The 25,733-nt window shown below is 49.9% G+C and overlaps 1 protein-coding gene across 1 annotated transcript in view; it reads left to right on the plus strand.

Moving 5' to 3' along the window:
• Window positions 1–14,764: 14,764 nt before the first annotated feature.
• LOC135206835 (nuclear pore complex protein Nup107-like) overlaps window positions 14,765–25,733 on the plus strand; it is a 34,454-nt gene continuing 23,485 nt past the window's right edge. The window contains exons 1-3 of the mRNA XM_064238324.1: window positions 14,765–14,770; window positions 15,105–15,301; window positions 23,354–23,552. Of these exons, the coding sequence (XP_064094394.1) occupies window positions 14,765–14,770; window positions 15,105–15,301; window positions 23,354–23,552 (402 nt within the window). The remainder of the gene's footprint in view (window positions 14,771–15,104; window positions 15,302–23,353; window positions 23,553–25,733) is intronic.

Below are 25,733 nucleotides of genomic sequence, written 5' to 3' on the forward strand. Positions count from 1 at the left end.
CCCGATTTATATAACTCGTTCTTTGAGGAATTCCTATTTTCTATATTTCCTCTTCCTATAGGAAACATTTAGTATATAATTTTGTCAATAGATGGCAGTGTGCATTGTTTACTTTGTGAAATTACAATATCAGACACTGCTCCTGGGAAATTCTCTCCTAGTTCTTACTTTCAAAGTATGGAAAAAATACTAAATTTATAATGCTGCTTGAATCTAAATTTAATTTTGTTCATGAAACTTACCTGTCAGATATATATATAGCTGTATTTTTCCGATCCGACAGAAATTTAAACACTTACGACACACGCAGTGGGAGTCAGGTGGTTAGTACCCACTCCCGCCGCTGGGAGGCGGGTATCAGGAACCATTCCCATTTTCTATTCATAATTTTTCTGTCGCCGGTGCTGGAAACACCTGTTTGCAGCACCTCCGTCCAGATTTTGGAAACTTACTAGCTACTTGAGTATCCCTTTTGGTTTTTTCTTTGGTATCTGAATTGGATCGGTGGCTTGGCACACGTTGACTTTGATTTGATTGATTGATTTTGGTATTGATTTTTCTTTGAGGGGGGTCAAGATGTCAGGGTCTAGTTCTGCTAGCGCTAGATTTTGTTCTATGTCCGAATGTAGAGGTAGGCTACTGAAAGCTTCAGTAGACCCACATTCTGTTTGTAAGGTTGCAGGGGGAATGAATGTACGTTTGAAAGTCGTTGTAAGGAGTGTGAGATTAACAGAGTCTGAGTGGAAGGCGTATGAAACCTATCTTAAGAAACTTGAGCGAGATAGGTTAAGGAGGTCTTCCTCCAGGAGTGTTTCAGGTAGGCAAGATTTTAATGATTCTCCTGCTAACCCTCCTTCTGTAGTTTATGCTCCTACCCCTGTAGTGTTGCCTCCGGCCCCTGAAGCAGTGTCGGTAGAAGGTAATACTTTATCGCTAATTCCTTGAATCGATTCGTAACTTAGAATCAAAAGTGTTAGCTCTGGAGAGCAAAGTGAAGAGAAGTGCAGTGAAAGTGCCCCTTGTGTAGTGGAGGGTGCGTCAGATCGGCCTCATTCCGCCTCTAGACCTAGACCTCTGCTTGACTCCCAGATTACGGGGAGAGAGCATGTCAAAAGTCGAAGGAGGGTTACGAGGAACCCCCACCGATCTGGCGTGCCTTCGGCAGCTTCTGACGAACCTACCCAGACTGCCAAGGAGCGTGCGTGTGCACGTCTTCTCAAGGAGTGCTTTTCTTCTTCAGAAGCTTCCTCCCCGCGCAAGGGGTGGAGCTCTCATGCCGCATCACGTCCGCTGAAAAGGACGGCTCGCGTCGGGACACTTCAGTCCAAGTTGTTCTCTCCGGAACTTTGCTCGTCGCCTGATAGTGCGTTTGCTGCTTTTCCTCCGCAGAAGAAGCGTAAGGATTCTTCGGAGGCGGAGTCTTTCCTAGATGTTTCTTTCGAGCGCCACAGTCGCTCTAAGGTGCGTGAAGTGGCGGTTCTTGGGAGTAGGAAGAAGGCGTTCCCTCGCCACTCGCCTGCTCACAGGATCAGCCCCTCCCCAGAAAAGGAGGCTTCACCTACAAGCAAGATTCTCCAGTCTCTTCAGCAGCAACTTCGAGATGTTTTTTCTTCAAGAGAGACTGTTCCACGTCGCCGTAAGAAGGATGACAATCTTCCTGTGAAGAGGTCGAGGCGTTCTCCCTCTCCCTCTCCTCGCTCGTCTCTCTCTCCGTTTGAGTCTCCCTCTAGAGTTCGTTCTGCTCCCCAGCAACTTTCTAGAGGAGGTGAGAAATTCGTTTCTCGCTCTCGGGAAGCGGTTGTATCCGCTGCTACGAAACTTGTAGATAGGAAGCGCGTTTCTTTAGATGCCAAGCACGCTTATGTGAAAGTCAAGCGCGCTTCAGTGGATGCCGAGCGTGATTCGGTGCAAGGTAAGCGAGCGCCAGTGGACGCTCAGCGCGTTTTAGTGGACGCTCGGTGCGCGCCAGTGGACGCCAGGTGTACACCTGTTGCTGTCGAGCGAGCTTCAGTCGGCGCCAGTAGATTGGCTTCGGACGCCAAGCACGCGCCTACGGACGTCAGTTTACCACCTCCGCAAGCGCAAGTCAAAGCGGGAACTCTTCCTGTTCGCCGCTCTTTCTCTTTTGAGAAAGCTCGTGACTCTTCCTTACTTCCTCCGACTTCTTTAGTGTCTGAAGAGGAAATTAGTGACGCTTTCGTCGAAGTGGACGAAGAACAGCAGTTGGCTCCAGTCTCGACGGACTACAAGGTTTTGACTCGTCTGCTACAGTCAGTCTTTGCAGACACTTTCCAGCCTGAAGCTCCACGTACTCCTCCCTCTCAGTTTTCGTCATCCAAAGCTACTAAGATTTCGGGCTTTGTGAAAATGAAGAAGTCGCTTTCTATGAAGCAAGCTTTTGTTCCGACACGGCATACAAACTTCGGTCCTTTTTACAATAGGAAGGTACTAGCGGCAGCTGGATAGGTCATAAGCTTTCGAACAAGGGGTTCGGTAGTTAACTGCTTGTCCGACAGGCGCGCATGCGCGCGACTGGGAGGAGTAAACAAATCACTTTTGCTTTCGGCCTCACAGCGAGTGGACGTGTGTGTTCGACGCTCTCTGCCCGCTTCTCGTCGTTTGCTTTCTTGAGTATATGGTTGTGTTTGTGTATGAAAGAATTCATTGTAAGTACAATCATTTCTCTCTTTCATATTATTTTGAACTTTTATTGGTTAATGATGGAATCTCCTCGCCTCGCTACCCCACGGAGACTATGCCGGGTACCGAAGGGCGTAAATGCGGAAGTTCCGCTCTTTCCCGGAGATAGACCCCTCATATTTTGTGCGCTCGGTGTCGGGGGCGCGAATGCACCCGAGCCGAACCATGTGATGTTTGCAATAATTGGTCAGAGGCGCAGTGGACTTTGTATGAGGGCAGGAAGAAGCGAAGGCCTGCAAAGGAGTCGTCGGAAAGCTCTCCCGCGACTCCTTTGGTGACGGACACTTCGTCTTCTTTCCTGCCGCCCGCTCAACTTCCACGTCTCGCGCCTTCCCCTTCGGGGGGGGGTGGGGGGGGTTTCTAGGTCCTTCTCCTCTCCTGACTTGTCGAGTGTGGAGGGGAGGGCGCTAGATACCCTGACGTCGAGTTGTATCTGGGTCCTCTATCCGTTCGTCTTCGCGCGAACGGGTAGAGGATCCCCCTAATCACCCGACTTTTGCCTCCTCAGGTGCGGTTGCCGCGAAGGATGACCTCGGACAGGTGTGGGCATCGTTGGGGCTGCAGGGCGTGCCGAGTGTCCAGGGGCTGCTCTACCATCTCGCTGGCTCCGTGGCGGTCACCCATGCGACGGTTACGACCACCACCACGACCCTTACAACACCCGGCTACGCTTCACCTCCTCACCTGGTGTACACCCCCGCACGCGGTCTCTGTAAACACCTACTACATCGGTGCAGGGGCCAGTCGCCGTACCTCGGGGGAGTGTGATGCCGCCACCTGGGTTTTGCCGTGCTGCCGCGACCGGACTTCGTGTGCCCGAAGAGCTCGCCCCTGGACCTCCCACCGGTACCTAGGATGTCTGTGCCGCTGGTCCGCCCATCTGGACCGCCTACACAGCCTGCCGTACCTGCCGTACCTGCCCACCGCTGCTGTCCACGGAGACGTTGACGTTGACCACTGCTGCCGTTCCTGTACCTGCTCCTGCTGTCTCTACTGCCGTTCCTGTGATGCCTGCACCTGCTGACGTTGTTCCTGTTCCCGGCGCCGCTGCTCCCGATGCTGATCTGTTCGGACAGGTGCGTCCGGGCCCTGTTGCTTCGGCAACAGCAGCCCCGGCTCCGCTCTGGATGACAGATCTGACGTCGGTCCTGAGGAGGTTGACGAAGAAGAAGAAGAAGAGGAGGAAGGTGTCGTCGTCGTCTTCATCGTCTTCTTCGTCGTCGTCGTCGTCTGCCGCCTCTTCCCCTTCTTCTTCTAAGGCTCCCCCGCCGAAGAAGAAGAAGGTCGCCTCCCCCCCCCCCTAAGAAGTCTCCTTCGGGAACTTCTAAGGGCCCGTCTCGCTCTGGTGAGACGGGGGGTTCTTCCGCTGGTCACCCTGCTCCTTCGGGGGCAGGACCCGTCTCTTCTTCCGCAAGGAAGAAGACTACGGGGACCAGAGGAGTGCCGGCTAACACCGGCACTTCCTCACCTGCTGTCAGTGGTTCGGCCACGGCAGCAGGGTCCGTCTCGGCCTCTCGTTGCCGCGGAGAGGTACCGAGTGTACGGTCGCCTACAGCGGCCGTACAGCCAAGAACCAGACCTCTGAGTCCGCTCAGCGTCAGGTTCACGGCACGGAGCGGAAGACTGGTGACAGCCGCTCACGCGACTCTCACCAGACCAGCTCTCGCTCTCGCGGCGAGCAGCTGGCTACCCGGGCGGACGTGACGGTCCATGACCGGCCACGGGCTGAGGCTGGGATACGCACCGGTCTCACCGTGACAGTGGAGCTCGCCGGTCGCCTGACCGTCACTCTCACAGAGAGCGATCGGGTACGGCGACAGCACCAGCTCCTCTGACACCGAGACCGGGGCCGCTGTTCTCGGTCCAGCCGTTCTCCACAGCGAGACGGCTCGACTAGGTCTGCAGCTCGATCGCCACCGCGGGTTGGCGATCGCCTGCAGTCTTCCAAGCCCACTGGTTCTGCCAGCGAGCGAGGAGGGAGCGTCAGGTCTGCCTCTACCCATACCTTCAACCTCCTCGGGTTACACGGGATCGGGGACGAGGTATTGAGGAATTGAGGAGTGATCGTGAGGGGTTGCGCCCCTCAGGATCCCACCACGTCGTCGTACGTACCAGGCACGGTTCTCGGACCAGCCAAGGTCGTACGCACAGGTGGTTGGAGGAGACCGAGAGGGTCTGTCGCTGTTCCTCCCCTTGAGGGAGGAGGGTCTCGGGAGATGCTCCTGTTTGAGGGACTGGATTGGTCCGACTCCGCAGGACGCAGTCACTCCTGAGATCCAGAGGAACTTTGCCGAGGTTATTGCGCTGATTCGTCAGCACAACGACCTCGCGGAAGGATCGCGCTCCCACCATCCGAGCCCACGTCCCGGCTCGAGTCGTTCTCGGGGCCCGAAGAGGGAACCCAGACCGACGGTGGGTTTGCCGCGTTCTGAGCTTGCGGGACTCAGTGCTGGACCAGGTTGAATCACTTGTCTCCGGACAAGACGGTTCGCTCAAGTCTGGCAGGTCGAGCAAGCTGCTTCCACCTCCTCTGCTGCGACAGCGGCGTTTTTACGTGCCATCTGAAGACCCGATGCCGCCCAAACAGGTGAACCCCGGAGTTAGCCAGGCTGACTCCGGGTGTGTCTCTGCAGCAGCTCCTGTCCGAGAACCTGTGGTTCTCGCAGCAAGAGGCACTCGGCCTGGAATCTACCGCCATGGCAGCTTTCCAGGCCGTCTCCTGGCTAGATCTGTGGTCCCTCACAGTATCTAAGGTCGCAGCCAACTCCGGGGGCCGGGGAATTTCTCCCGAAGATGACTCGGCCTTCAGGAGACTTTGCCAGTCTGGAGGAAGAGCCATCTCCTTCCTTGCCCACCAGACGGTGAACCTGTGGGCCAACCTGGTTCTCCGACGAAGGGACGCTGTCCTACTGGGTTTCCAGGGCGGACCGGGCTGTGAAGCGGCGTTGGGACTTCGCAACGGACCTTTACGGAGTTCCACGTCTCTCTTCCCAGGAGAGATGGTGGACGCTGCGGTGGACAGACGGCGCACTGACGACAGTGACCGTCTGGTTCACCAGGCAGTCTCGAAGGCTTCTGGGCAGCCTCGGACTGCGGCCAAGTCTAAGAGCTCGGCTAGCGCTTCCTTGGTGGCTAGGACGGTAGCTGCGTCGAAGCCCCGGGGAAAGACTCTGTCTTCTTCGACTTCTACCAAGGGGAGCCGAACCAGCCCTCCTCCCAGCCCTCCTCCTCCCGTGGAGGCTCTGGGAAGAAGTCGAAGAAAGAAAGGGGGGAAACGCTAGGGACGGCGTTCCCCCTCACCTGCTGTGGGCCGAAGTGGGGGGGGTGCCTGGCCAGCCATTGGGCAACTTGGCAGCGCTACGCGCCGAGACCTGGATTGTAGATGTCCTTCGGGAGGGATATCTATTACCCTTCGAATCTCGGCCACCCCTCACCTCCAACCCGGTTCCAACAGCAGTCGTACGTTCCAGGGTCATCGAAGGACGTAGCATTGAGACAGGAGATCAAGACCATGCTGAGCAAGAGAGCTGTAGAAATCGTCACGGATCAGTCACCGGGCTTTTACAGCCGACTCTTCCTGGTGGAAAAGTCTACGGGAGGCTGGCGCCCGGTGATAGATCTCTCTCCTCTGAACCGGTTTGTTGTTCGCCAGACCCGGTTCACGATGGAGACGGCACGTTCAGTGCTCGACTCCATCAGGGGAGAACGATTTCAATACTTTCAGTGGACTTGAAGGATGCGTATTTCCAAATACCCATTCATCAGTCCTCCTCAGAAAGTACCTCCGCTTCATCCTCTACGGGATGGGACGGTGTACCAGTTTCAGGGCACTTTGCTTCGGTCTCTCAAACCGCCCCACAGGTGTTCACGCGAGTGTTCACTCTGGTGTCTGCTTGGGCCCATTCGCACGGGATACGTCTGATGAGGTATCTCGACGATTGGTTAGTCCTGGCGAGCTCCCGCTCGCAGTTGCTACAGGACAGGGATCGGCTGCTCGAGTTCTGTCGCGATCTGGGGATCGTTGTGAACTTCGAAAAGTCCGATCTCGAGCCCAAGCAGAGGATGAAGTACCTGGGTATGCTGATCGACACGGTAGCAGGGCGAGTCTTCCCCGCAGACTCGCGGATCAGCAGATTTCAGGGAGGCAGCCAACCAGTTCCTGTCTCGGCAGGAAACAGGTAGCTCAGCGATGGCAAGTCGTGATCGGACACCTGTCGTCACTCGAGAAGTTAGTCCCTCACGGGCGTCTTCACCTGCGGTCTCTTCAGTGGAGACTAAAGGAGAGTTGGTCACAGGCGACGGATCCCCAAGCTTTCCAGTGTCACTGACACTGGAGGTGAGGCAGGACCTAGCCTGGTGGCTGGACGACAGGAACCTCTTAAGAGGAGTGCCTCTGCGCACTCCCCCCCCGGACATGCAGCTGTTCTCAGACGCATCGACCGAGGGATGGGGCGCACACCTGGAGGAGTTGCTGACTTCAGGAGTGTGGGACGAGAACGACAAGCACCTTCACATCAATGTACTGGAAACTCAAGGCAGCGTTCCTCAGCTCTCCAAGAGTTCCAGGACCGCTTGATGGGACACTCAGTGGTGTTGATGTGCGACAACACCACGGTGGTGGCCTACGTCAACAAAAACAGGGGGGCCTAGTGTCTCTCCCGTTGTACCAGTTGACTCGGCAGGTGCACGAGTGGGCCGAGGCACACTCAATAGAGCTGTCGGCACGCTACATTCCAGGGAAGAGGAATGTAGTAGCAGACACGCTCAGCCGTCGGGATCAGGTGATAGGGACCGAATGGTCTCTACACCAGGACGTGGCGGAAAGGCTCTTCGACCTGTGGGGGCGACCAGTCGTGGATCTGTTCGCCACCCGGCACAACAGGAAGCTCCAGGTGTTCTTCTCGGCCGTGCCGGACCCATGGGCAGCTGCAGAGGACGCTCTTCAACACCCGTGGGACAACCTCTTCGTCTATGCCTTTCCCCGTTCAGCCTGATTCGCAAGGTGATCAGTCGAGCACTGGTCACCCCGAATCTCAGGATGATCCTGGTGGCTCCCAAATGGCCACAGGCCATTTGGTATCCGGACCTGCTGGCTCTTCTCGCAGGAGAACCGAGAGAGATTCCCCCTTGGCACAACCTTCTCGCCCAAGCCACACGTCGAGCGGTACCACCGAGCAGTCCAGTCCCTACGTCTTCACGGCTGGCTGTTATCCACCATCTCTTGCGAACGAGAGGCTTTTCTCGTAGCGCAGCAACAGAGATGGCTGGAAACGTCCGTCAGTCCTCTGCAGCTGTGTACCTGGGGAAGTGGGCCGTCTTCTGTGGTTGGTGTCGTAGACGGGGTCTATCTCCTCTCAGAGCCACTCTTCAGCAGGTAGCGGATTTCCTCGTTTTTCTTCGCCGAGAGAAGCTCCTCTCAGTCCCCACAGTCAAAGGATACAGAGCCGCCTTGGCGCTCGTCCTGAAACTGAGGGGATTGGACATCTCGAACTCGTTCGAGATCTCCTTGCTTATGAGGAGCTTCGAAAGGTCTTGCCCACCCAGGGAACTCAGGCCCCCTGCGTGGGATGTGACTCTCGTCCTTAGGAGTCTGACTCGAACGCCGTTCGAGCCACTCCGAGAGTCGTCAGACAGGGATCTGACCCTCAAGACCCTCTTCTTGCTGGCCCTGGCATCGGCGAAGAGAGTAGGGGAACTTCATGGTCTTTCCTATGATGTACGACACTCCAGGGGATGGGGATCCGTGACGCTCGATTTCGTCCCGAACTTCGTTGCGAAGACTCAGAAACCCGTCGATCCCTGACGACAGGTTCGAGTCATTCACGATTACCCTCCCTATTGGACTTCACCGATATGATGCGGATGAGATGCTGCTTTGTCCTGTGAGGGCGCTACGGCGCTATCTGAAGAGAACTCGACACCTCAGGCCTGAGTGTCGACGCCTCTTCGTTAGCACCGGGGTCACCAAGAAAGAAGTATCCAAGAACACTCTTTCATTCTGGCTGCGTGAGGTCATCAGGAGGGCGTATGAGGCTGATGGTAGTGACGACATCCGTACGTCCCGTCCGAGAGCTCACGAAGTCAGAAGTATTGGCCCCTCGTTGGCGTTTCGTAAGAACTTCTCCGTGGCGCAGGTCCTGAAGGCAGGGGTCTGGTCTAACCAGACTACCTTTACGTCCTTCTACCTTCGGGATATTGCCCACAGGTCCTTGGATACCTTTTCCTTAGGACCCGTGGTGGCTGCTCAACAAGTTGTAGCTAACCCAGACCCTCGCAGGCTGAAACAGCATCGAGTCCTGGTGTGACTGTGTGGATGGATGTGTGAGTGAGTGAGTGACTGGCTCCCTCTTCCCATCTTTTCCTCCTCCTCTACCTGTGGGCAGAGGGCCACGGTCGTCACTACGCTGGATGAGGACGAGATGCAGGTGAGCTATATGACAGAGCCCCATCCTATCCCTTCACTAGGGATAGGAGCAGAATATCCACCACTTTCCTTTTTCTACAAGGGGGGGAAGTGGATGCCTACAAGAGTCAAACCCATGACTTTATATTTGCTCCTGTACAGGAACAAGTTCTTACATTGCTGGTACGAAGAGATACGCTTGCCTCTTCTCTTAGTACTCGGTCCAGAGGTCGACCATTGATCCTGCGGTGCACACCCCGATCAATCGGACAGAGGCTTGGATCCCTCCCTCGCTCTTACGACCAGGGAGGCTTCCAAGGTTGGGCGAACACCAGTCTGTTCACAAAAGACTCAGATTCCTCCCACCAAGAAGTGAGTCTTCCTATTGTAAAAGGACCGAAGGTTTGTATGCCGTGTCGGAACAAATGACAATTTGTCTAAAATTGCATTTTTCCTAACTATACAAACCTGAGGTCCTTTTACACATAGCCCCACCTCATGCCACCCCTCACTCTGCAGTTTTTTGCTTGGGCCAAAAGAAAAAGTGATTTGTTTTGTTTACCTCCCAGTCGCGCACGCGCGCGCCTGTCGGACAAGCAGTTAACTACCGAACCCTTGTTCGAAAGCTTACGACCTATCCAGCTGCCGCTAGTACCTTCCTATTGTAAAAGGACCTCAGGTTTGTATAGTTAGGAAAAATGCAATTTTAGACAAATTGTCATTTCGCAAGGTCCATGATTGGATGGAAAAGAGGAAAGCTTCAGGCAAGACTTCTTTCGCTTTACCACCTTCAAGACTTTGTGGCAAAGCTGGTATGTGGTATGAGACGGGAGAAAACGTTGGAGTTAAGCTTCCAGCCTCGGCTCAAGGAGACTTTGGTAGTATTGTGGATGCCGCCAGAAGATCTTTTCTGTCTTCCTCTAAAGTCTCTTGGACGCATAGTGAGCTAGACTTTCACCTTAAAGGCCTCTTCAGGACACTAGAGGTCTTTAATTTTCTTGACTGTGCCTTGGAGTTTTGGATGCCAGGTCCAGGAGTTCTGATTCCATCAGTCTGGGGGAGCTGTCCAGTGTATTGTCTTGCATGGACAAGGCCGTCAGGGATGGTTCTGAGGAATTGGCTGCTCATTTCAGCACGGGACTGCTTAAGAAGAGAGCACTTTTTTGCAATTTTACTGCAAAGTCGGTCTCGCCAGCGCAAAAAGCGGATCTTCTTTTCGCTCCTTTCTCAGAACATCTCTTCCCCTAGTCTCCAGGAGAAAGCAACCCAAGACCTTCTGGCACAGTCTTCTAGGAAGCCTACAACTACTTCGTCTTCTGGGTCCTCTGCTTTGAAGAAATCGAAGCCCTTTCGATCTGCTTCTTCCTCGAAGCCAGCCCCTCGAGAAGAGCTCTTTCAGAGGCAAGACTCCCGCTCCTTCCAAGAGCAAAAAGTGAGAGGGAAGTCCTTCAGCCACCGGTAGGAGCCAGACTTCTACATTTCGCGAGAGCCTGGGAAGAGAGAGGTGCCGACGCTTGGTCTCTGGACATCGTCAAGAAGGGGGGGTACAGAATTCCTTTCCTGAAGTTACCCCCGCTGTCTTCGACACCAAAGGATTTGTCTCCTTCGTATCAGGGAGAAAAACAGAAAGTGCTTCACGATCTACTAGATCAAATGATCGAGAAGCAGGCGGTGGAACAGGTCTTCGACCGGAGTTCTCCAGGGTTTTACAACCGTCTGTTCCTTGTGCCGAAGCAGTCAGGGGGGTGGCGCCCCGTTCTGGATGTCAGCAGTCTAAATCGCTTCGTTACCAAGCAGAAGTTCAAGATGTAAACACCTCAATCCGTGCTTGCAGCCTTAAGACCGGGGGATTGGATGGTCTCATTAGACCTTCAGGACGCATACTTTCACGTCCCCATCCATCCCCGATCAAGAAAATACCTGCGGTTTATCCTGAAAGGGAAGGTATTCCAGTTCAGGGCACTCTGCTTCGGTCTCAGCACGGCGCCGATGGTGTTCACCGTTCTTATGAAGAACTTGCGAGGTGGCTCCATCTTGCGGAAATAAGGATCTCTCTCTACCTAGACGACTGGCTTATTCGAGCCTCATCGCAAGACCGGTGTCTGAAGGACCTTCACACGACTCTGTCGTTAGCGAGGTCCCTGGGACTTCTGGTGAATCTCGAAAAGTTGCATCTGACTCCTTCTCAATCCTTAGTCTATCTGGGGATTCAGATGGACTCGGTGGCTTTTCGGGCTTTTCCGTCCCAGGGGTGACAACTTCTATGCCTAGACAAAGTCAGCCTTTCTAGAGAAGGAAACATGCTCGGTGAGGGAATGGATGAGTCTGCTGGGGACCATTTCCTCACTGGAGAAGTTTGTTTCTCTGGGAAGGTTGCACCTCCGACCACTTCAGTTCTTCCTCTCAAGCAATTGGTCACGCAAACAGGATCTAGAAGAGGTCTTGTTTTTGACGGAAGAAGTGAAAAAGCACCTCAAATGGTGGTTGGATCCAAAGAAGCTTGCGAAAGGACTTTCGCTCAAGCTTCGGAACCCCGACCTAGTGTTGTTCTCCGACGCGTCCTCCAAGGGTTGGGGTGGGGGAGCAACACTGGGAGGAGGAGAAGTGTCAGGCACCTGGAGAGGGGAACAGGTGTCCTGGCACATCGATTTAAAAGAACTTTCAGCGGTTTACCTTGCTCTAAGGTTCTTCCAAGAGGAAGTCTCTAACAAAGTGGTTCAGATAAACTCGGACAACACCACAGCCCTGGCATACCTCAGGAAACAGGGAGGAACTCACTCTCCTTCTCTGTTCGCCATCGCGAAGAATATCCTGATTTGGGCGAAGTCGCAAAACGTCACGATTCTGACAAGATTTGTGTCAGGCGTGGAAAACGTGCGAGCGGACCTTCTCAGTCGGCAAGGACAGCTTCTGCCGACGGAATGGACCCTTCATCAGGAGGTATGCCAGGCGCTATGGAAGCTGTGGGGACGTCCTCATGTGGACGTTTTCGCAACTTCCCGAACAAAGAGACTTCCGCTGTATTGCTCCCCAGTTCTGGACCCGGGAGCAGTGGCAGTAGACGCCCTACTGTGGAATTGGTCGGGACTAGACATTTACGCTTTTTCCCCATTCAAAATCCTCGGGGAAGTGATGAGGAAGTTCGCTGCATCAGAGGGAGCGAGGATGACCCTCATCGCCCCCTTCTGGCCAGCGGTCGACTGGTTCACGGAGGTGATGTCCTTCCTGGTAGACTTTCCAAGGACTCTGCCCCTAAGGAAAGATCTACTCAGACAGCCCCACTTCGAGAGGTACCACAAAAACCTCCCCGCTCTGAGTCTGACTGCGTTCAGACTATCAAGAAGTTGGCCAGAGTGAGGGGTTTTTCAAGACCTGTGGCAACGGCGATTGCCACCGCAAGGAGGCCCTCCTCAATCGCAGTTTACCAATCGAAGTGGGCTGTCTTTAGAAGTTGGTGCAGAAAGAAGGGCATTTCCTCCACCTCAACCTCTGTGAGCCAGATAGCAGATTTCCTTCTTCACCTTAGGAAAGAAGCGAAACTAGCCGTTCCCACGATTAAAGGCTACAGAAGAGTGCTCTCTGTGGTCTTCAGGCATAGAGGACTCGACTTAGCGAATGATAGAGACATTCATGATCTCATTAGATCATTTGAGACTGTGAAAGTTCTCCAACCGAAATTACCATCGTGGAACTTTAAGACGGGTGGTACTTCAATAAGTTTGCTCATGTCGAGTCAATTTGAACCGCTCCATTTAGCCTCGCTTAGGAATCTTACTATGAAGACCTTTTTCCTAACCGCTCTGGCGACGGCGAAGAGGGTTAGCGAAATTCAAGTCATAAGCAAGCACATTGGGTTCAAGGATCATAGTGCAGTTTGTTCCTTAAGTCCTACGTTCTTAGCAAAGAATGAGAACCCTTCCAACCCTTGGCCGAGGACGTTCGAGATCAAAGGGTTGTCGGAGCTAGTGGGACCTGAAGCTGAGAGAGTCCTGTGTCCTGTCAGGGCTCTCAAGTTTTATTTGCAGAAAACCAGAGCATGCAGAGGCTCTTTCGGAGAACTTGGGTGGTCTCTGTGAAAAAACCAGATCTTCCGATGTCGAAGAACGCACTGGCGTTCTTCTTAAGAAGTACGGTTAAGGAAGCCCATGAAAAGTGTAGTGAAAGTGACATGGAGCTTCTGAAAGTGAAAGCCCACGAGTTGAGGGCTATTGCTACTCAAAGATATTTTGGGCGCCACTTATTGGCGAAGCAATTCGGTGTTCGCTTCACACTACCTGCGGGAGGTGAAAGTAACATACGAAAATTGTTACTTGCTCGGACCATACGTCGCTGCAGACACTGTTTTGGGGGCAGGAGGTAGCGCTCATCCTATCCTTTAATGGTTTGGGGAGTTTTTAACTTGTGTTATGGTTGTGGGTTGACCGCCTGCGGCGGATACTCCCTTCCATTAGCTTAGTCTAAGTGGGATACTTTTGGTAGGCTACGCCAGGTGGTTTGGTTTTACTTCGTTGCCCTCATTGTATGGTCAATGGTCTAGTCACGCCGTGGTCTCGCCCCTGTTGACAGATCATCTGGAGTGCACCAGCTTTATAGGTCTCTACCTTGCTGGCAACTCTAGTAGCACAAGCAGACTTACGCGGCAGTAACCACGAAGTCAGCTATGCTAACAGGTAAGGAAATAAGATATCAATTATCTGCATATATGTTCCTAAAATCTTCTATTCTGTCTACTCCCACCACCAAAGGTGGGATTCAGCTATATAATATATCTGACAGGTAAGTTTATTCATGAACAAAATGATATTGTAATGATACAATTAAGTTTGTTCATACTTACCTGGCAGATATATATAACAAGTACCCACCGACCTCCCCTCAGGAGACAGTGGAAATAAAAATTATGAATAGAAAATGGGAATGGTTCCTGATACCCGCCTCCCAGCGGCGGGAATGGGTACTAACCACCTGACTCCCACTGCGTGTGTCGTAAGTGTTTAAATTTCTGTCGGATTCGGAAAAATACAGCTATATATATATCTGCCAGGTAAGTATGAACAAACTTAATTGTATCATTACAATATCATTTTCATCTTTTTATCTTTTAACATCCAAAGTAATTCTTTATAATACTGCTTGATTTGAAAATACCATGAAAATAGTATAATGTATGGCTCATGATTTGTCTCAGGAAAAAAAAAATATTGCACTTGTACTTATTAAAACCGACTTACGAACAGTTTTAAGATAAGGCTGTCCGGAATTTAACTCATTGACAAGTTGAGTAGTGTACCCACAATAGATGAAGCACTAGTCAACAACTTACTTAGTTCTAAATGAGTCAGGCATATTAGATCTGGTCAGAAGATTAGGTTGTGTAGCACAGCATAAGGACAGCAAGCAAAGGCTTACAGAAATCCCCAGATTGAAAGAAGGCAGAGAATTAGCAAGGACCCTGAGGAAGGATACAGTAGACTATGAACAATATCAAGGGCTAAGAGATATGTAAACAGGAAGTAAACAAGGACACACTGAAGATGATAAGCAGTGGCTCCAGGAAACTAGAGACAGTGCTGTTTCAGTGGATTTTGTGTGAAAATGTGTACTACTATATAACAAACAGATTTCACTAATAAGCCTTATTCTCATATTATCAACTGGAACATGATTGTTAGTTGATTTCCATCCATAATTATTATTATTATTATTATTACAAAGGACTATTATGGTCTGACAAAATAGTGGAGGCAAAATGACCCTTCTAGTGTTGATTTCTAAGTAGTATAATAGTATAACAGCACAGTTCTTGAGCTTTCAAGGGCTTGAAAGCTAAGGAATTGTGTATTGTTTTACTGTTTATAATTCAAAACATTGTGCAAATAGGTCCTTTTGTATTTTCTTTTTATTATGCTGTATAATTATACTATCAAATTTAAAATACTAAGCATAATTTGAGATAAAAGAAGTTAATAAAAATTGGTAAAGGAAACTAAAATCTTTTCAGGAAGCCATTGAGCGGGGTGATGTGGAACAAGTGGCCAGATATACTTCTGTGTTACCAGCTTGGCTACAAGTAGAATGGTATGCCCGATTTCTTCACAATATCACGGATGATGACCATCGTCGTCATGCCCTCAAATTAGCTGCGGATGTTGGGTTAGATACGAATACTATAACAGCTACTGTTGTAACAAACATAAGGTAATTAATTAGTTTATTTCATCCAACCTGACATTTACAGACTGCAAACTTATTTCCAAAGGTTAGAAGTACGTAGTATCACTAATTGTTCCGATACGTAATACAAACCATCGGTCCTTTAACAATAGGAAGTAGCTAGCGGCAGCTGGAACGGTCGTAAGCTTCGAACAAGGGGAGAATGGTAGTTAACTGCTTGTGCGCGCGACTGGGAGGTAAACAAATCACCTTTGCTTTCGGCCGCGGGTGTGAAGGACGTGTTCGTCATCGCTCTCTGCCCGCTTCATCGTCGTATGCTTTGTTTATATTGTGTTTTCTACTAATGGTTTGTTTGACTTGAAAATGAAACTGTAAGTACACTGTTTCCATTTTCATTACTTAATTATGAACGAACATGGAGCTATCGCTGTAGATGCGGCGATTTCCTCTCTTTTCATGAATTGAACCCTTGAATTATGTCTCGGTGCCGAGGGCGGGCGCGCTCGCGCCGTCATGTATTTTGGGCGAAAGTGTGTAATTGAAAAATGTAAGTACTCTTTTCATTATATTTTTGCCCTGTGCGTTCGTTGCCGAGAGCGTGATTGCGCTCGGCACGAGCCTTTTATTTTGTATGATAGAATGCAATGAAAGTGGATTCGCAATTGCAGTATTCTTTTCATTTTCATTTATTTATTTGCATAAATTTTAATTTGGATCAATTTTCGCTCTTACCCGGGAATTGATCCTTACGATTATTTTCTGTGAAAGTGAAATCGCAAGTGCAGTATTCTGTTTCATTTTCATATATATTTTATGATAGCATCATATTATTATGGATCAAGTTTCCGCTCTTACCCGGGAATTGATCTTTTCCCCTTTAAGTTCTATGAAGTGAATCGCAAGGGCAGTATTCTGTTTCAATTTCATATTACTTTTCACTGCTGTGCGGGGGTAGGGGAAGCGAAGGTCTGCCAGGAAGTCGTCGGAAAGCTCTCCCGCAACTCCCTTGGTATCCGATTCTTCGTCTTCTTTCCTGCCCCCCGCTCAGCTTCCTCGTTGTATTTTGTATTTGGGGTCTTCCTTGCGTTCGGGGTGGGGCATGTCTTCCCTCCGTGCGTGAGGGAACCCCTCTTACTAATCTATCTGTGCTACCGCAGGTGCTACATCCGTGGGAGACGACTTTGGACAGGTATGGACCACCGCGGCGGCAGGGCGTGCCTAGCATCCACGGGCTGCTGCAGCATTCTAGCGAAGGTTTCTGGTGGGGCGGTCTCCACTACTACCTCCACGGCCGCTTATGCTGCTCCCCCCCCCCCCCCGCCTGGTCTACACTCCCCATGCTGTGTCGGTGACGCCGTCTGCCGCTACTAGGGCCGCTGCCGTACCGAGGGGGGGTTGCCGCCGCCGCCTGTTTTCTTCGTGTTGCCTGCCCCAGACTTCCGACTGTTCCAGCAGCTCGCCCCCCCTGGACCGGCCGCCAGTACCCAGGAGGTTCCCGCTGGCTGCCGATGATTCTACGAGGCGATCGCTGGGCCTGCCGTACTTGCCGCTGATGTGATTCCCGCTGCTGGCTTGGCTGTCCCTTCTGGGTCTACCGCTGCCGCTGTTCCTGTCGCTCTTGGTTCCTGAGCCTGTCCATGCTGGTCCTGCCCACGGTGTGTCTTCCCCAGTCCCAGGTCCTTCCGGACAGGTGCAGTCGGGCCGTGTTGCTTCGGCAATAGCCCCGGCTCCGCCTGGATGGAGGACCTGACGTCTGTCCTCGCGTGAGCTGACGAGGAAGAGGAAGAAGAGGAAGGTGTCATCTTCGTCTTCATCGTCTGCTGCTGCCTCTTCCCCTTTGACTTCTAAGGCCCATAAGCCGAAGAAGAAGAAGGCTGCCTTCCCCCCTAAGAAGTCTCCTTCGGGAACTTCTAAGGGCCCGTCCCACCCTGGTGGAACGGGGGGTCCTTCTGCTGGTCTTCCTGCTCCTTCGGGAGCGGGGCCCGTCTCCCCTTCCGTAAGGAAGAGATAGACGGGGACCAGAGGAGTACCGGTTAGCACTGGTACTTCCTCGCCTGGTGCTAGCGGCGATGCCGCTACGCCAGGTTCCGGCTCGGTCCTCTCGTTCCCGTTCGCGGAGATCCCGAGTGTTACATTCTCCCTCGGGAGACCGTGCAGCCAAGGTTCGGCGCCAAGACGCTGCACGGAGCAGAAGGCTGGTGAGAGCCGCTCAGGTGACTCTCGCCAGGCCAGCGGCCGCTCTTGCAGCGACCAGCTGGTAACCCGGGTTTCCCCCCTAAGAAGGCTCCTTCGGGAACTTCTAAGGGCTCGTTCCACTCCCGTGGGACGGGGGGATTCTTCTGCCGGTCCTCCTGCTCTTTCGGGAACAGGGCCCGTCTCCCCTTCCGCAAGGAAGAAGACGGGGACCAGAGGCGTACCGACTACCACCGGTACTTCCTCGCCTGGTGTTTGCGGCGCTGCCGCTACGCCAAGGTTCCTTACTCGTCTCTCGTTCGCGAGAACTTCCGAGTATACGATCTCCCGCGGGAGAGCGTATAGCCAAATTTTGGCGCCAGAGTTCGCTCGGCGCCAAGTATGTGGCACGGAGCAGAAGCTGGTGAGAGCCGCTCATGTGACTCTCGCCAGACCAGCGGCCGCTCTCGCAGCGACCAGCTGGTAACCCTGGTAGACGTGACTGTCTGACCAGCCACGAGCTGGCTGGGAAGAGGTTCCCTCTTTGGTGCCAGCCTCAGCTGGTACCAGCGGTATGACGCGCCGCGAGGACATGCACCGGTCTCACCGCGACAGTGGTCTCTGCAGGTCTCCTGACCGCCGCTCCCACAGGGACCGGGCGGATAGGGGGACCAGCAGCAGCTCCTCTGCACACGAGATCGGGGCCGCTGTTCTCAGTCCAGCCGTTTCCCTGGGAAACGGCTCGACTAGGCCTGCAAAGTGGCGATCGCCTGCAGCCCTCCAATCCCGCTGGTTCTGCCAGCGAGCGAAAGAGGAGCGTCATGTCTTCCTCTCCCGTGCCTGCAACTTCCTCGGTTTGCACCAGGAAGAGCGAGCCACAGCGGGGTGATCGTGAGGGGCATACCCCGAACGATCCCGTCACGACGCCGTAAGTACCAGGTACGATCTTCGGACCGACTAGGACGTACGCGCAAGTGGCAGGAGGAATCCGAGAGGGGTCTATCGCAGTTCCTCCTCCTTAAGGGGGAGGTTCTCGGAATGCTCTTGTTCGAGGGGTTTGACGGTCCTACTCTGCAAGATGCTATGACTTCCGAGATCCAGAGGAACTTTGTCGAGGTTATGGCGCTGATTCGTCAGCGCAACGACCTCGGGGAAGGATTGCCGCTCCCACCAGCAGAGCCCACGTCTCTGCTCGAGTCATTTTGGGGCCCGAGAGGGAACCCAAACCGACGGTGGGTCTGCCGCGATCGGAGCTTGCCGATTCTGTCTTGAACCAGTCTCTCTCGTCTCCGGACAAGAAGGCTCTCTCAGTTCTGGCCGGTCGATCAAGCTACTTCCACCTCCTCTACTGCGACAGCGGCGTTTCTACGTGTCTTCGGACACCGTATTTAAATACTCCTTCGGTCCTCCTGAGAGGTTTCGACCTCGACGAGGACTGGAATGAGTCAGGACGGTATCGGCTCTCTCCTGTCAGGTGTCGATCAGCCCCACCCAGACGACGTTCACAGTGGCGGCAGACCCTTACCTACAGTGAGAGTTCGTTACCCTCCTCGATAAAACGTTTTCTCCTGACGATACGTTTTCCCAGACTCTGAGAGGCCATCGCCGCAAGGCGATGGCTGCTCCTACTCTTCTCCAACTGCTAGTTCCACTGGGAAGGCGAGCGAGTATCCAATTCCTCCCCCATTCCCTCTTTCCTTACGGCTACGAGGGAAATGGGAGGGATCCTACAGAGATTTCTCTGTAGGATCCCACGTTGGGGACTGCGCTACCTGGGGACCTTCGGGTCCTACCTGACGTAAGTCCCGGTCGTTGAGGAGGGATCCTGCCCCATTCTCGATTTCTACGGGAATCGAGAGGACCACCAGCCGATATCGTTTGACGAATTCGGTGGGGGTTTCGCAGAGTGCTTAGAATTCTACGGAATTTCTAGCGCATTCAGAGTGTTCGAGTTTTTTACGATCTCCAAACACTTAGGCGAGACCACGGTCCAAAGTGAGCGAGACGAGAATCCCCGATAATTGTTACACGATAATCGGGAACCTCGCCTATGCTCGAATTCCTGGAATTTCTAGCATTGGGAAGAAGATTGCTGCTGAAAGAAGACTATCTCACAGTAGGCGACCAACCTGGAATAGAGAAGAACGGACGGGAACATCCAGTTTGGCTTGAACTATCGTCTTATTATCTGTTCACCATTGAAGCTTTCCTTCGAGGAAGACTTCTCCTTCACTCTCTTTGATAGAGATCGAAGGTGGTCGATCTCCAATCCTTATTTTGTTTTCTTGAAGGAAAGAATTTAGGATGGAGATCGTTGTTCAGAATCCTACAAATATACTACGTATATTAACCTCGCGACATGATTCTGCTAAGCAGTTGAATTGTCCGAGGGGTAGGCGCATATCCTAGTTAATCTACGGATTGCGACTTAGACGAGGAGTATTCTAATTGAACTGCAACTCGGGGTTGCCTGCAACCTCCCAGGAGTTTCCAGTTTCAATTTTATATACTTATGGTTTTGTCACGACAACACCATTTCAGCTTTTGCATTTACCGAAATTCGTTTTGCCTAAATATAATTGCTCGAGCATATCTTTTTATGCTCGGTGGTTCTAGCCGAATGCATTCCTTCGTGGAAAGGATTACTTGGCAACTCAGGATGACAAGTCAGCGACAGCTACTGCGTATTGAATTGCCAAGGCATTTCAGTACCAGTTGCCGCCTCGAGATGCACGGTTGGTTATGTCTTTCTCCCCTGCTTTGATTGAATACCAACCGTATCTCTGCCCAACAATCACGGACTTAAGTCTCTGATTAACGGGGATTCTCGCATACATGAATGACCATCTACTGCTGTGACGCTCAAATTCATCGCCTTCAGTATTGCGAGAATTTACAACAGAGATATCTCTTCGACTTTCATCTTTCTGTTTACCGCACGGTAACAGAATTCTGTAATAGTCTCTTGGGCTGGCATCGCACTGCGATAATGCGAATGATTTTTGCGGAATCTGAGTTTGTCCTCAAAATATCTCTTATTCGTAGGTGTGCAATTATTCATTGTTCACCCCGGATTAGCAGATGTATTGAAAGACATCGCCTACTCCCACACCTGCCAGCTCTACTTCCAAACGTTCAGCCCATGAGAAGCAGTTCTTCAAGCGGCTCTCCCCTGTGTTTCATTACTGAAGAACGCCCCGCTTTCATTGCAACTACGACTTCTCACCGGACAGCAATGAAATAGCGGTTAGCGTTTTCAGTCATTTGTAAGCACAGGTTATGAATCTTGAGAATCCTTCTCTCGATTCGTCTGTGAAGACGTAGGTTGCATTCAATGTCTACCTTCGTCTTCAACGGCACAGTGTTGTTTCTCCTTAGCTGAGATTCAACAACTATGAGAATGTCTTGCCTTCAGGGACCTCGGTCTCTAGAGGGCAATTGACTTTCGCCTGTTGGGCACATGCCTTAAGAGAATAATCACCTCACCGTCCGGCATAGGTGACAAACAAATACACTATTTGTTTGGTCTCTCGGCATAACCCTTTTAAGGGCGAAAGTCACGTGACTTACTCGGATGCTTGGACAACTTGCCTCTTACCGAACGCAGTCAGTCGGCAGCTGTCAGAGCGCCCGAGTCAGTTACGAACTACGCTGTTGACTTAGTTCGGTTGTTACAGAGCAATCATTACTTCGTCTTAATAGCTTGTCACAGTACCCATACCATCGACACCCACCATGGAGTGTCGGTGTCCTATCCACTACCGAGAACTTCGCTGCATGGGGATAGGAGGATGCGAGACTCTTCGTTGCAGACGGACAGACCAGTATGGGTACTGGACATCACCGAAGTCGAGAAGAGGGATAGGTCATGCGACTATTCCCTTATTTTCCTGTGAGGAAACTGCATGACTTCTCCTGCGAAGTCAAGCATCCAGGGGATGGGGATCCGTGACGCTCGATTTCGTACCGAACTTCGTAGCGAAGACTCAGAACCCTTCGGTCCCTGACGATCGGTTCGAGTCGTTCACAATCCCCTCCCTAATGGACTTCACCGCCTTCGATGCGAAGGAGATGCTGCTTTGTCCGCAAGAACTTCTCCGTGGCGCAGGTACTGAAGGCAGGGGTCTGGTCCAACCAGACCACATGCACCTCCTTCTACCTTCGGGATATTGCCCACAGGTCCTTGGATCTTTTTCCTTGGGACCTGTGGTGGCTGCTCAACACGTTGTGTAGCGAACCCAGACCCTCGCAGGCTGAACAGCATCGAGTCCTGGTGTGACCGTAAGAAAGGATGAGTGAATGAGAGTGTGACTGGCTCCTCTTCCCATCTTTTTCTTCCCCTCTACCTGTGGGTAGAGGGACGCGGTCGTCACCCTGCTGGATAAGGACAAGATGCAAGTGAGCTACTCAACAGAGCCCCATCCTATCCCTTTCACTAGGGATAGGAGCGTATATCCACCACTTCCTCCAACAAGGGGGAGGAAGTGGATGCCAGCTTGAGACAAACCCATAATTTTATGATTGTCTCTTGCAAACAGGAACAAGTTCTTGCTTGCTGGTACGAAGAGATACACTTGCCTCTCTCTTAGTACTTGGCCCAGAGGCCTGACCATTGATCCTGCGGTGCACACCCCGATCAATCGGACAGGGGCTTGGATTCCTCCCTCGCTCTTACGACCAGGGAGGCATTCCAGGGATGGACGAACACCAGTCTGTTCATCAAAAGACTCAGATTCCTCCCACCAAGAAGTGAGTCTTCCTATTGTTAAACGACCGATGGTTTGTATTACGTATCGGAACAAATGACAATTTGTCGAAAATTGCATTTTTCCTAACTATACAAACCTGAGGTCCTTTAACAATAGGAAGTAGCTAGCGGCAGCTGGAACGGTCGTAAGCTTCGAACAAGGGGAGAACGGTAGTTAACTGCTTGTCCGACAGTCGCGCGCGTGGCATGAGGAGGGACTATATGTAAAGGACCTCAGGTTTGTATAGTTAGGAAAAATGCAATTTTCGACAAATTGTCATTTTCTTGTGGTTTGCAGTACTGTTCACACCTTAGTTTAGCTCTCCAGCTTGTCTTTCTTTTAGTATGCATTATCTCTTCATAAGTATTTTACATTTCCCCTTCAGTAGATGGGGATTGTAGTTTAGGGATGACGTGAACAAATTACAAACTTACCAAGGAATTCCCTGGTTAGTATGCTAAGGCATGTTGACACATGCAATAAAAAAGGTTTTTTTAATTACTGTATAACACATCTAGTAATTAGTTTTATGTACTGATTTGCATTTTGTCATATCTTTTATTTAGCTGTTTGCTCTTGATATAAATTTTTTCAGTGTGAAGGATATGTAAGATTACTCGTAGGAATTGGGCTGATAGATAGGATAGAATACTGTATCAGATTTTCGTATTCTAAGATATTGTTACAGAAATTATGATAAAAGCATTGAAAATGAAACTACAATCCGTGAATACTTAGAACCTCTATAAAAACGCATAAAACTGCCTATTTTGTTTGTTCAAACTCTAGGAATACCCACTAAAAATGCTTATACTGGTTTTTTTAAATATTTTTCTCAAAAAAAGTGCATTTGATCATGAAATCGATATGAAAATTCAGTCATTGTGTCTCATAGAAAATACTGCGAATGAGTGAATTTCCCACAAAGAATGGGTATGTAAGGTCCATAGAGAAATCCGCGAATCTGGAGTCCGTGAATAGCGGAGATCGACTGTACTAGTATGTTTTGCTCCAAAAGAGTCTTGTCTTTTCAAATCAAGTATTTTTATTTTGCTGAATGCTTAATTTTGGTTTTAAAAGTACTGTGATACTTAAAAAGATTTAACTTCATTATGCACTAGTTGTTTTGTACACTTATACATTCTATTTTTTACAGGCTCTCATCAAGTAATAGAGACCCAGAGGGACAGGTGTTAGCAGAAACCACAGCAGAGGATAGAGTTAAAATAAATGCAATCGACTGGCTTTTATATGACAAGAGGCAACGAACTGAAGCACTCCGTCAAGCTAATGCCCTAATGAGAAGCTTCCTAGTTTCCCGCAAAATTGGTGCAACTAGAGTTCTGTTTAACAAGGTGTGTAGTAATGAGTTTAGTAGAGTAGTGAAAAATTCTGTTTCTTTTATGTGACAGAAGAAATTGTCATTGTAAGTGCAGGGAGAAGCAGAAGAAAATTTTGCATAATTACACATTGCAAAATTAAAGTATCATACAACTAAACTTACGAGTAAAAATTGATCTGTTATAAGCTGTGAAATACAAAAAGTGATAAACCGATACAGAAAGAAAGATGAAAGCATTAATGCATAGGAATAAGGACAGACTGATACTGGTATGTATTTGAACTAAGTATTATGTGATGGAAAGGGCTTCTGTTAAGGGGGCCGACCAGAACCTATATATAGAGGTATAGGGCGAAAAATGCAAAGTCATGAAAAAATTCATGGAGCTTCATATGGCAATTGAGAATACGTATACGAAATATTTCGTCAAAATTCCTCTTACTTTCGTAGTTACAGGGTAATTAGTTAACGTAACTCAATAAGCCTAAAACATTGATCCGTGCAAGAAAATGCAATATTTCTTCTATTATTGTAAATTTTGATAATTATTGTCAAAGAAATTGGGAGAAATGGCATCTGTAGACATTCCCCGAGTCGAGAAGGAGACTTCAGGCTCAAGCTGCCAAGTCCAGTCCTGGGGCCGGATACTCAAAACAAGCCTTACGCAAAGGTGCCTTTTGACAAAAGGCGCCTTTCCCAACGGCTCGCCCAAGGCGCCTTTCGACGAAGGCGAAATCGTATACACAAAGATTTTCAAAGGCGCCTTGGACGTGCCTTTGCACGAAAAGGCTGCCTTTTTGTCAAAGGCACCTTTGGATAGTCCAGCCAATCACATCGCCTGTATCATAGCGTGGCTAGAGAATGAGAACCAATCACGATACAACAGCATATCAGCTGGTTGTTGATGGCAGAGCGATTAAAGAGCGGCACGATGGACCCTGTGGCTAAGAAAAGGAAGCAACATCCCTAATTTAGCATAAACTAATTGGCATACATACCTAGATTGAAGCGAGTTTTGGCTAGGCCTTGGCTTATGTTCTACTGTTAACGTCATGCTAATTATGATATATTCCTAGTAGGCTATATGTTAGGCTATGCAAAAGTATCCTATGATATTGCTTGGAAACGAATGTTTTAGCCTAAGCTGTGATGATATGCCTAGGCCTGTGGGTATTATTGCATAAGTTGCCAATACCTATGCCTTGCCTAACCAGATCATTTTATTTTTATATAATTTACACAAATCTAAGAGATTTTTCATGTATGGCATTTCTGCCCCAAATGAATGTTAACCATTTAATCTTAGGTTAGGTTAGGTTATAAAGTTAGGGAGCTTTTGAAGAATAGCAGTCCCACACGAACATGAGACCTGTTCAAAAGGATAAAACTGGGGTCCGTATTTTTAAAAGGGTCTTATCTACAAGACCAATTCTTAACCTAGGCTAACCTGAACCTAACATAACCATGCCTAGTTGTGACTCAAGTAATTGTTATGTACTCTATCTATGGTATCTGTCACTTTTTTTTTCCTTTGATGAGGTAGAGATGTGGGAAGTCATTGATCATAATTACACAATTACATTGATGTTTCTTTTCCAGAGTTATTGCAGTAGCTAATTTCTGTATTATAATCTTTTGAGGTGGTGGTCCTCATGAAAGTTTAGCTTTAGAACCTTCAGAGGAAGTTTTGGTAAGATTGGGCCTACTGGAGCAACAAGCAGTTGAGGTGTTGGCAGATGTTTCTGATATTTTTCAGGATATATTGTCTAATCAAAAAGAATTAAATGAAAGTGTAAAAGAATTAAATGGAAATGTAAGGGTAATAGCTGACAGCATGGTAACCATGACTGATATGCCTAAGAGACATTATGCATAATTTTTTTTTTAAGTGGTAGTACTTTTAATATAGTCTATACAGTAGTAAAATCTATTTTTTTTTTTTTCATACCATGCCTTATATGTTCCTATACCAAGGGTGCCCATAATGTGATAAATGTCATATACCTCTTCATTATTGAGATTAGTGTTTTTGAGGTTTATTTTTTATTTTTCCTCCATTTACTCTTATTATATCGTGCTTCTTGTGATCTCATGTTATTGTGATAAGATTAGTACAGCGTTTGTTTATTTACAATGCTTATTCATGTTATTTCTCTATTTTGGCTATAAAGCATGTTTCCTTATTTATAATAGT

The sequence above is a fragment of the Macrobrachium nipponense genome, chromosome 31 (assembly GCF_015104395.2).
Source record: "Macrobrachium nipponense isolate FS-2020 chromosome 31, ASM1510439v2, whole genome shotgun sequence".
Taxonomy (NCBI): Eukaryota; Metazoa; Arthropoda; class Malacostraca; order Decapoda; family Palaemonidae; genus Macrobrachium; species Macrobrachium nipponense.